Below are 12732 nucleotides of genomic sequence, written 5' to 3'. Positions count from 1 at the left end.
AGACAAGTCTGTCTTGGAAAAAGTACAGGCAGAATGCTCCTAAAAAGCGAGAATGGTGAGACTTAATCTTCGTACTTTGGGCATGTTACCAGGAGGGACCAGTCCCTGGAGAAGGACTTCATGCATAGTAAAGTAGAGGGTCAACGAAAGAGAGGAAGACCCTCAACAAGGTAGATTGACACAGTGGCTGCAACAGTGGTCTCAAACATCAGCAACGATTGTGAGGATGGTGCAGGACCTGACAGTGTTTCATTCTGTTGTACATGGGGTCGCTGTGAGTTGGAACCAACTTGATGGCAACTAACAACAACAGCCCTCTGGCCAGTACTGTTAAGATTATAGAATTGAAAGACTGAAAGCCAGTGAAATAATTTTCATTTAATCTTTATAAAGTGGCCAATCTTGTTACAATTACAGAACTGAAAATGTTCTCTTTTCTCATGTTTTATTCTTTACAGAATGTGGCGGTAAAATGCACTTGCGAGAAGGTGAATTTGAAAAGGCACACACTGATTTTTTTGAAGCCTTCAAGAATTATGACGAATCAGGGAGTCCCAGAAGAACCACTTGCTTAAAATATTTAGTGTTGGCAAATATGCTAATGAAATCGGGAATAAATCCATTTGATTCACAGGAGGTATGTGTGCACTTTAATTGTCAACTTCTCTTAGCTGTCTTTTGTAGAAATAAGTTTCATTCTTGCTTTGTACGTATACATAGTTAATATTTTTTTTACCGTGTTTAGGCCAAGCCGTACAAAAATGATCCAGAAATTCTGGCAATGACGAATTTAGTAAGGTAAGATTTTATATTTCAGTTCAGGTAAATTTCCTTCCGTTCATAAAGAGAAAGAGAATTTTTCAAAACTCAGTTAATACTCGGCATTTGCTCTTTTGTATCTTGATTTGAAATATTCTAAAGTTTGTGTAGTTTTCATCTTCTGAAGTCATTTATTTTGCTGTTTCTGTTAGTTACAAGATTTTATAAAGTATCTGGTGCTTTTGTGTTCTTTTTATCCGAGTGTGTGTAGATGTTTTAAAGTATTATTTTACAATGTTTACTGCCTCTACCTGTCTAATCCAAAATGAAATTATGAATTGGTCCATATAAGCCAAGAATTTTCTGACAAGATTATTGCATAAACATATTTCTTTATTGTATATTTTCTCAATGACAAGATGAAAATATCATTTTAAAAAATAATTACCCCAGATAATTTTCTGAATTAAAGGAATAGAGGTCATATTGGTGAGAAACTCATAGATTCGAAGGCTTTAATGGAAGAAGATGTGAATGATGATGGTTAGCAATGAAGAACTCGCCATAATAAATTCTTCATTTACTTTTGTATTGGGTTATGACTTTTATAAGTTATTAGGCTTTTTTTTTTTTAAGGAGACCTTAAATTTAGCTATAAAAATAGTCATCAATTTATTTTAGGAGGACTGGGAATGATTAGGGGGATTCAAAACTCTAAATTGCCACAGTAACAAATCAATTTCTTATATATTGTTTACTTCTTTAGTCTGTTTTAATATGCATTTGTTAAATTGATTTTAGTTTTGAAAGGAGACTTCTTTCTGTCTTCATTTCAGACAGTCTATTCCATTTACATTTTATCACACTAAAAGATTATTTGGTTAGAGGTTGACTTCATAACGCTCTTAAAAATTGTAAAGTTAAATTGCTATGCTGTAGTTTAAATTTTTTAAATTCTTAAATATTAAGGAAAAATTTCACCCTAGACATTAATATTTTATTTAAATTAAATTGGTCAGATATATTAAAAATGGATTAAAGGACTGATTGCCAGAACTTTAAAAGTAATAGCTTTTTTATTTATATATTTACTATATCTTACAGTATACTCCAGTGAACCCTCTGTATTGGAACTCAGAAACTTACTTGAATGCTAAATTTTGGCCTAAACAAGTGGACCCATTGGGGTTCCATAGTTTTGTATAAAATTTCAAAAAAAAAACCACTCGAGTAGTGGAAGAATGTCCCTTAGTTAAATATATGTACGTGCAAATGTTTTCACTACTTGACTATATCCTCCTATAGTAAATTACATAGGAGCCTTGGTGGTGCAGTGATCAAAGCTCTCAGCTGCCAACCGAAAGGTCGGTGATTTGAACCCACCAGCCGATCTGTGGGAGAAAGATGTGGCAGTCTGCTTCCGTAAAGATTTACAGCCTTGGAAACCCTATAGGGCAGTTCTACTCTGTCCTATAGGGTTGCTATGAGTTGGAATCGACTCAATAGCAGTGAGTTTTTTTTGTCTTATAGTAAATTACAGTAATGTATTTGGGATAGGTAAAAAAGTAATGCTCCTAATTTTATCTTCCTAGTCAGTTGCCAGCAGACTAGAGGAAAGTAATTCCTGTTGAAGCACTTGAATCACCTGCCCCTAACATGAAGTCACATTGCGACCCAACTGATGGAAGCACAGCAGAGGGCTGCAGAGTGGCTGATGATATGTCTTACATAGAAAGCAGACAGTGGTGCCATATCCAGAAGGTTGGCTTCTTCCTTCTCAGCACCTTTAGCAATCCCCATAGTGTGTTACAGAATTGATTTCAAAAGTAGGTATTAGACATTTCAGAGGATTGTAAACGTAAATCAGCCTTTGGCCTTCTGCAACAGGAGATTCCATCACTCTCTACTTCATGTGTGCCTCATTTGGCACTAATTTTCTGCAACTGAGGTTTCCACTGTATAGCTCAGTGGAATTTTAGGGCTAGAGAAACTTGAGAATCAAATATTCCTTTTGAAAAGTTTTGCAAGTTGCTGGTAGCTTTCTAGAAGATAAAAATTAGGAAGCTGTATTTTCTGAATACGTGTCATAGAGGATACACTTTTTTATTAGAAAGATAAGGCCAAGCTCATCTATACAGTGGCGTGCATCAATCTGGTGTCTTTCATTAAGAATAATTAGGGATTTAAATGCACGATTTAATTTGAAAACATCAAACAGTTGTTAAACTATTGTCAACTCTTAATACAACTAAGATTTTGAGATGATTTTGATTAGCTATTATAAATATGGTATATAACCCCATAAGAAGATTTATTTAATCTTCTTTCCTTTAAACAATGAAAAGCATTAAAAAAGAAATTCATTGTTTTTGCAGAAGGATGTGTGTGTGTTTAACTCTGATTTCCATGACTTCTTTCCTCATAAATTTGAGAGACGATAATATAATTTAGATTTTTGCATATAAAAACTGAGAAACAGGCTCTTTGGATTATCTGATTTGACTTCTTCACATTTGACAAAATTCATGCTTGCTTTTTCTGTTAGTGCCTATCAGAATAATGACATCACTGAATTTGAAAAGATCCTGAAAACAAATCACAGCAACATCATGGATGATCCTTTCATAAGAGAACACATTGAAGGTATATTCTTTTTGCTAAACGAATTCTATTACTTTCTTTACTATAGTCAAACAGTGCTCCTTAATGGAGCTGCATGGAATTAATCTGTTTTTCTTTTGTTTATTGCAAAGTATAGAAATGTTTGTAAGTGATATCATGGAATAGTGTACTCTTTAAAATTATGAAACTTTTAGAGAAATCATTAGCCAGTTTCACATTATTAATACAATCAGGTTCATATAAGATGTCCATTTTATTTAAGGTGGTTGTCCTTTTTACCGTTTTATTCCAGTTTAGATATTGTTGCACGTTTATTATTGGTACTTAATTCAAAGTTAATGTTTAGAGTTTATTTTTGAGAAATAATGAAAGCTTTGAAAATATACTGCTCTAAGGTACAGAGATGGATTTGCTGTGACAAGTATGCTAACACTGGGAAGATTTCATGCCAGTAAGTGAATGAGATTTTTAATAGAGTTCTGTTGGATTAGCAGACAGCAAAATCATCCATTTATTCTGGGGCTGCTCTCACAGCTCCAGTGCTTCCACCTGTTGAGCTATTTGAGGGTTTTTAAATGACTGTTTGCAACAACTCATTCAAATACTTAAATTCCAGATACATTAAGAGAATCTGAAGAAAATTTCAGAAATAATGTTCTGTTGCTCCCCTCCCATCTTCCTTTCTCTTTTATTCAACAGATATTTTAAGGCTCTTACATGGACCTAGAACGATACTGCATTTTGTGGATATAGAAAAAGTAGAGAAGCCTTGTCCATGAATTCGACCTAGTTTAAAAAAAAAAAAACAACCCTACATGATGAAACTTGGGGGGGGGGGCGGGTTTTAAAAACATTGTATAAAATATAATACTCTAGGTTTTGAGAGGGCATAGAGCAAGAAACTTGGCTAGTGTAAACCAGAACTCCTTGAAAGATGATAAGTGTTAAGGAAATGATAGCGTGCTGTTATTGAGAAGGCAAGAGGTAATTTCGCAGCATGAGCAAAATCAGAGGTGGGAACAAGAAAAAATTATGGAAGAGGCTACCTTTAATCATGCTATACATCTGTTGGATCCAGATATTTTTAGATCTAAACACTTATGTCCTTGCCAATCAGAAGGATGTGTTTTGAGATGATAAATGGTAAACTAGTTAATGAATATGATGTAGAAATGCATAATGATTCATAAAGATACCATACAAACTTTTAAAATGCAAATATATTGTTTTCCTTTTTATCTTTCAGAGCTTTTGCGAAACATTAGAACACAAGTGCTCATAAAATTAATTAAGCCTTACACAAGAATACATATTCCTTTTATTTCTAAGGTACTTCTATTCATGAATTTTAATGATGTTTATAATTTATGGTTATAAGTGCAATAATACCTATCTTCCATTTAAGAGTAACTCTAACTTGGTAACATGATATTACATTTTTAAAAATTAAGCATAACTTAAAGACTAATTTTAGTGTGAATTTTTCTGTGCTTTTTGGGCGTAAGTTGAGTTAACAGAAAAGCTTGTTAACATTGCAAGATAGCGAAATTGAGGATCACTGAATTTCTTTTCTTTTTTTAAAGATTCCTAAAACTTAAGAGAAAATTGTAGAAGAGAGAGTAGTGGCTAAAATGTATAATTGATAGGGTTAGCCTGAAACACAATAAAATTGTGAGGAAGGAGGAATATATTTCAGAAGTTACAAAGTTAAATCTCTGTCAGACCTGTATTCTCAGAAGTATTTTTGAAGTGATGATGAAATTTGTTTAAAGTCTTTTCACTAATTTTTCGTTGAGTGATGAAAGTGAATTTAAAATCAGAATAATTATATAAAATCATGAAGTCTTTAAAAATGTTAGTAGAATTATAATGGGTCTTTTGTCTTAGGAGTTAAACATAGATGTAGCTGATGTGGAGAGCTTGCTGGTGCAGTGCATATTGGATAAGTAAGTACTTTGCTTTTTTTTTTATCATAAATGTTTGGGACCATATTTTGAACAACAGTGATGAAGGCAGCCCTTGAATCTTGATTTTTTCTTTAAAAGCACCATCTGGCTATGATTTCTTATTGTAAGAGATGTGTATGTATGTGTGTGGTAATTTTTGATAAATGAATGGACATATGAAACACATCTCTGAAAAAGCTTAAAATAGATTTTCAAAATGATTTCTCATTCAGCTAGAGATTATCTAATGAGTAATGTTTCTTTATGTTTTTAAGTATAATATATGTAGTACTTAACAGTTTTGAAATTATATCTTTCTTAAAAGCAATACATTATTTCTAGAAGCTTCACAGATAGCATTTGCTCTTGATAGCTGGCTAAGTCTCTACCTATTGGTTCTTCCAGTGAAACTGATGAAAGGTAGCTGAAATCTAGTTTCTGCGTAGAGTTTAAATAACATTATAACTAGTGCTAAACGCATTCAAGATAGACAGCAGTTTTTTCTTCTGCGTTTATTGACATTTTGTGAATTATTATGTATATTTTATGAAACATTAGTCTAGATATGCTGAGTGAAAATAATTTGTAGACATGTCTTCTTTTACCTACTTCCAGCACTATTCATGGCCGAATTGATCAAGTCAACCAACTCCTTGAACTGGATCATCAGAAGAGGGGTGGTGCACGATATACTGCACTAGATAAATGGACCAACCAACTAAATTCTCTCAACCAGGCTGTAGTCAGTAAACTGGCTTAACAAAGAACAAGCCTTCACAGACGTACTTAAGGCAACAGTGCAGAGATGTAATCCTTAAAAAAAACTGGGAATGGCAAAACTACTGTCGGTTGATGTGTCCTGAAAATTATTGGAGTTATGGCAGAAGTGCTTTTTTGATCAACTGGTTTGTGTTTTGCTGCTGCATTTATCCCAAGAAAAACAGCTTTAATCTCCAGATGAAAACCAAAATGCCATGGGATTTATGCTGTATTGACATCTTGCCCTAAACATACAACATCATAGTAATTTATCTTGGGCAACATGACCAGAGAGAAGATTTTTGTCATGATTTTAAATACACTGACATGCTACTGTTGGTTAAATTTAAACATGTTTTACCTGCAGAAATTCTCTCACAGATAACCTGCAATAACTTGAAATGCATACCCTTTTGAACACTTCCATTTCTCATGTATAAATTAAAATGTTTGCTGCATTTTGCAAAATGTCAATTCTTCAAACGTGTCCATATATTTCTGTACCTGCAGTGTAGTAAAGGTTTAGATGAAACCCCATAATTACAGTGGCATACTGTCACTTAGGTTTCAAGCAGCAAAATAAACAGTGCAGCTCAGAAATTGTAGTTTGGTTCTTGATGTGTTTTTATTACATTGGGGTTTTTGTTTTGTTTTTTAGTACCTTAGAGATTTCAGGTTATTTTATCTTCTGTTAATGATGTAAAAAAAAAAAAAAAAAAAACCTGAGGGCAGATAAGTTGGTTATTTGCTTTCACGTTTTTAAAAGTAGTCTTTATTGATAAAGTAAGAACTAGTTTCTAACAAAACACTTGCATAGTGCTGACTTTGACAGTGATGCTTTAAAGGAATAAAATTCTTTTTTTTAAGAATGATATTCCTTTTTAAAAGAATAAATTCTAACTATCAGAATATTCACTATAAACAAATATTTCAGAACATAGACAGCTAAATGAATGTCATTCTGCATAGTGATCATGCTGGAAAGGTATTTCCCGATTCCAGCGATCTGCCATTGCCCAAAACCTCTCGGGTTTTGCTCTTTTTAGAATTGCATTCAGAGCTAATTTAAACCACACATGCTGTTAACTTTATGATTACACATTGTTTAAAAAATATTCCCAATCTTGCAAGCTTGATTGTTCTTAGTCACCATTATTTCGCACCAAATGACCTTTGACAGTTTCCAAAAATTAAATCTGTCTTTGAGGCAATAGTAGAAAGTATCCAACTAGCTTTGAAGGCAATTCCAAAAGAGTTTGAAGGGTATCTTGAGCAGTGGCAGCATGATTAAAAGAATGAACTGTGGCCTTCCAAGGTGAATACCTTAAAGAAGACTCAGCTCATTTGAATGTATCGAGTTTGGGATGTATTTGTTTCGTTTTAAAAGAAAGGTCACATTATTTTGTAGTGTCAAAACGAAAAGAACTAAGATTAGGAGAATTTCTTTTGTTTTTCTATTGCTTGTTATTATGTAAAAAGAGGGTGGCAGTTAAGGAGGAAGACTTGTAATTGAAGAGTGACAACCAAGAATTTTTGATCATTAAATCAGATTTTATAGGCAATGGAAGGAGCATGGACTTAAAATAAGGCATGCTTATTCGGTTTTGTCAAAATTTTACAAAAATATGTGATATATATTTATACTAAAACTATATAATCCTTAGATTTAGGAAAGCAATCAGTTAATGTCTTTAGCAGATTAAAGCAGTATTAAATACAGGTACGTTTGAAAATTGTAGAAAAATGAAAGAAAATGAAAGACGAAATTAATGTCTATGGTAGGGAATAAAAAGTAAGATATTATAAAATTATGTGTATTTTCTTGTTTTACATGAATCATTTGTGAAAAGTGTGCTAAAATTTTTTTACAGGAATGATATTATTTAGGATTTATTTTTCGGTATGATTTGGAGATTCTTTGTTACCCAAATAAAAATGACAAGTATCTGTGCCTATATTTAAATATGTATGCATGTGATGACCCTGGAAAGTTAAAGAGCCCTGCTTAACTTTGAGTTGATGAAATTAGATTTCAAAGGATTTGAATGATACGATTTAACTCTTACCTTCCAACTCTTTACAATGCCCAGTTCTGTGATGTCTTTGCTGTGTGCTATCGTACATTTTCCAGTTACTAGACGGAAGGTGTATACTTGTTATTCTTTGGAAGACTGAGCTAAATATATAATGATATCTAAAGCTCTACCATAATTTTTATTTACTGGTAATTGTGTATATATCAACATATGGTTTGTTCAATATAGTATTCCACAAAAGCAAGTTTGTTCATTTTTTTTTAAAAAAAAGTCATTGGCCACATTTGTTCTTAGAACACAGGCTTTTGATATATCTTAACAGTCTGACTGAAACAATATTTTTTTTGTGCTTTTGTGCGTCAAGTCTTGTAGAAATCTGACATAGAGATTGCTTATCAAAATATAGCTAAATTTAAGAGAAGTAAAAAAATTGATTGGCAAATTCCTAACATTTATCCAGTGACTAAAATCTTCTTTTATGTAGAAACTGTACAGATAGTTTACATTTATTATAATATATTCATCTCATTTTTCTTTTTTACTCTACAGCAAACTTTGGCTGCGGCAAATAGATGCTGTCTGCTAAAGAGCTTCATTTCCTTTACTCATTCTTGCACTTAAAGTTATTGATTAAATGTTCGTTTTTCCCCCACATCTTAATGTAACCAATTTTTTCAAGATGAGATGTGTGTGGGTATATATATATATACGTACAATATACGTACACAAACACACACACAATAAGTATTGCTTTTATTACGTGTCCTTTCTAATTAATAATGAGGTTGATGGTGTACCTTTCCAAGACGACTGAAGACTCGATTTCACATTGTGAATGTAATTTCAGTGAAGCCTGTTTTAAATGGGCTAGCTTGTAGGTGGTGTAGGATTGTTTGTTACCTTCAAATAAGACATAGCTTTGTCCCAGACTGAAAAACAGCTATTCTTGATATTTAAAATATCTGTGACAGTAGAAGTTTTCTTTTTTAATTTTCTCTTTAATCAGTAATCGTTATGATTCTTCAGTAAATACAGGTAAGTACGCTTCTTTTCAGGTTAGGGTGAGGGAGTCTAATAAGCATATGAAGCAGATAATGTTAGTGTAGAACATTAAATAGATTGGTCCTTAAGACAAAAAGATGTTTGCCTAGTGAATTCCTCTTTCTTATTTTGAGAGGCTCAGATATACCCTAACCATTTATTTACCGAGGCTATTTATTATTTATTTATTATTATTTTATTCGCTGTTTTAAATAAATCTGAAAAGTTTTCATTTCATTCAGGTCTTTAAATTGAGACTTAAGCATACACAACTCTAGTAAAGCTAGCCGTTTCTTTATGTAGGATTTATGACTATAAAAATATATCTAGTATTTCAAAGGATAAATACCATTTTGAACAGATATGTAATGAAAAATAAAGAAGGAATTGACTTTTTTTAAAATTGTGCTGTAGGTTAAAGTTTATACCCAAGTTAATTTCTCATTCAAAAATTTATACACATATTGTTTTGTAACATTGATTGGAATCCCCACGATGTGACAGCATGCTCGCCCTTTCCACCTCGGGTTCTCTGTGTCCATTCATCCAGTTCCTGTCCCTTCCTACCTTCTTGTTTTGCTTTTGGGCAGGAGTTACCCATGTGGTCTCGTATATTTGATTGAACTAAGAAGGGCATTCCTCACATGTGTTATTGTTTGTTTTATATGCCTGTCTAATGTTTGGCTAAAAGGTGGACTTCGGGAGTGTTTCAGTTCTGAGTTAGCAGACTGTCAGAGGGCCATAGTCTCGAGGATTCCTCCAGTCTCTGTCAGACCGGTAAGTCTGGTCTTTTTTCATGAATTTGAATTCTGTTCTACAGTTTTCTCCCTTTCTGTCTGTGACTATTCTGTTGTGATCTCTGTCAGAGCGGTAGGTGGTGGTAGCTGGACACCACCCAGTTCTAGGCTCAGGCTGGTGGAGGCTCTGGTTTATGTGATCCTTTGGGCTTTGGACTAATATTTCCCTTGTGTCTTTGGTTTTCTTCATTCTCCTTTGCTCTGGACGGGATGGGGCCAATGGTTGTATCTTAGATGGCTACTCTTGAGCTTTCAAGACCCCAGACGCTGCTCACCAAAGTGGGTCGTAGAACATTTTCTTTATGAACTGTGTTATGCCAAGTGACCTAGATGTCCCCGAAGACTATGGTCCCCAGCTCTATCAACTCAGTCCCTCAAATTGTTTGGATGCATCTAGGAAACTTCTTTGCCTTTGCTTTTGTCCGGTTGTGCTGACTTCCCCTATATTATTTGTTGTCTTTCCTTTCACTGAAGTTGGCACTTGTCTACTATCTAGTTAGTGATTTCCCCTCTCCCTCCCTCCCCCCCCTCATAAACTTCAAAGAGTGTTTTTTTCTGTGTGTAAACCTTTTCTTGACTTCTTATAATAGTGGTCTCAGACTATTTGTCCTTTTGTGACTGACTTATTTCACTCAGCAAAATGCCCTCCACATTCATCCATATTGTGATATGTTTTGTGGATTTATCATTGTTCTTTATTGTTATGTGTGTTTGGACCATAATTTGTTTATCCATCTGTTGATGGGCATTTAGGTTGTTTCCATCTTTTTGCTATTGTGAATAGTGCTGCGGTGAACATGGGTGTGCGTATGTCTATTCATGTCACAACTCTTATTTCTTTAGGGTATATTCCTAGGAGTGGGATTGCTGGATTGTATGGTATTTCCATTTCTTGCTTTTTAAGGAGGCCCCATATGGTTTTCAAAGGGATTGTACCCTTTTACATTCCCACCAGCAGTGCATAAGAGTTCCACTCTACCCCCAGCCTTTCTAACATGTTATTTTGTGTTTTTTGGATTAATGCCAGTATTGTCCAGGGTGAGATGGTATCTCATTGTAATTTTGATTTGCGTTTCTATGATGGCTAATGATCGAGAGCATTTCCTCATGTGTCTGTTAGCCGCCTGCATGTCTTCTTTGGGGAAAGAGTCTGTTCATATCCTTTGCCCATTTTTTAATTGGATTATTTGTCTTTTTGTTATTGAGGTGTTGAAGTAATTTATAGATTTTAGAGATTAGACCCTTGTCAGATATGTTGTAGCCAAAAATTTTTTCCCAGTCTGCAGGTTCTCCTTTACTCTTTTGGTAAAGTCTTTTGATGTGCATGAGTGTTTAATTTTTAGGAGCTCCCAGTTATCTGGTTTCTCTTCTGGTGTTTGTGCATTGTTACTTATGGTTTATGTACTATTTATGCCATGTATTAGGGCCCATAGTGTTGTCCCTATTCTTTCTTCCATGATCTTTATCATTTCAGATTTTATGTTTAGGTCTTTGATCCATTTTGAGTTAGTTTTTGTGTATGATGTGAGGTATGGATCTTGTTTCTTTTTTTCTATAGACGGACATCCAGTTATGCCAGCACCGTTTTTAAAGAGACTGTCTTTTCCCGATTTAACAGACTTTGGCCCTTTGTGAAATATCAGCTGCTCATAGATAGATGAATTTACATCAGGGTTCTCATTTCTCTACCATTAGTCTGTGTGTCTGTTGTTGTACCATACCAGGCTGTTTTGACTACTGTGACTGTATAATAGGTTCTAAAATTACATAGTGTAAGGCCTCTCACTTTGTTGTTGTTTTTCAGTAATGCTTTACTTATCAAGGGCCTCTTCCCTTTCCGTATAAAGTTGGTGATTTGTTTCTCCATCTTGTTAAAGAATGCTATTGGAATTTGGATTGGATTGCATTTTATCTGTAGATCGCTATGGGGTGTATTGACGTTTTCACAATGTTGAGTCTTCTATCCACGAGCATGGTATGTTATTCCACTTACGTAGGTCTGTTGGCTTCTTGCAGTAGTGTTTTGTAGTTTTCTTTGTATAGGTCTTTTACATCCCTGATTAGATTTATTCCTAAGTACTTTATCTTCTTGGGGGCTATTGTAAATTGTACAGATTTGGCAATTTCCTTTTCGAAGTTCTCTTTGTTGGTGTAGAGGAATCTAACAGATTTTTGTATGTTAATCTTGTATCCTGCTACTTTGCTGAAATCTTGTGTTAAGTCCAGTAGCTTTGTTGTGGGTTCTCTGGGGTTTTCTTTGTGTAAGATCATGTCATGTGCGAATAGGGATGATTTTACCTCTTCCTTACCCATTTGGATGGCGTTTATTTCTTTTTCTTGCCTTACTGCTCTAGCTAGAACTTCCAGCACCGTGTTGAAGAAGAGTGGTGATAAAGGGCATCCTTTTCTGGTTCCCTTTCTTAAAGGAAATGCTTCCAGTCTCTCTCCATTTAGAATGATGTTGGCTGTTGGTTTTGTATAAATTCCCATTATTATGTCGAGGAATTTCCCTTCTCATTTTGCTGAGAGTTTTTATCAGGAATGGGTGTTGGACTTTGTCAAATGCCTTTTCTGTGTCAGTTGATATGATCATATGATTCTTTTGTTTTATTTATGTAGGGGATTACGTTGATTGATTTTCTAATGTTGAAGCATCCCTGCATACCCAGTATGAATCCCACTTGGTCATGATGTATTATTTTTTTGATATGCTGTTGAATTCTGTTGGCTAGAATTTTGTTAATAATTTTTGCATCTCTGTTCATGAGGGAT

The 12732-nt window shown here is 34.1% G+C and overlaps 1 protein-coding gene across 2 annotated transcripts in view; it reads left to right on the top strand.

Moving 5' to 3' along the window:
• Positions 1-8782, top strand: part of COPS2 (COP9 signalosome subunit 2) — a 53373-nt gene extending 44591 nt beyond the window's left edge. For both annotated transcript variants that reach the window (XM_004386302.1, XM_004386301.1), the window contains exons 8-13: positions 459-637; positions 746-798; positions 3305-3402; positions 4628-4710; positions 5269-5327; positions 5943-8782. In XM_004386302.1, coding sequence (XP_004386359.1) covers positions 459-637; positions 746-798; positions 3305-3402; positions 4628-4710; positions 5269-5327; positions 5943-6087 — 617 coding nt within the window. In that variant the 3' untranslated portion in view covers positions 6088-8782. The remainder of the gene's footprint in view (positions 1-458; positions 638-745; positions 799-3304; positions 3403-4627; positions 4711-5268; positions 5328-5942) is intronic.
• The last annotated feature ends 3950 nt before the right edge of the window (positions 8783-12732 follow it).

The sequence above is a fragment of the Trichechus manatus genome, unplaced genomic scaffold (assembly GCF_000243295.1).
Source record: "Trichechus manatus latirostris isolate Lorelei unplaced genomic scaffold, TriManLat1.0 scaffold00161, whole genome shotgun sequence".
Classification (NCBI taxonomy): Eukaryota; Metazoa; Chordata; class Mammalia; order Sirenia; family Trichechidae; genus Trichechus; species Trichechus manatus.
Note: the sequence above shows the minus strand (reverse complement) of the source record. Positions and strands in the feature narration are given on the sequence as shown.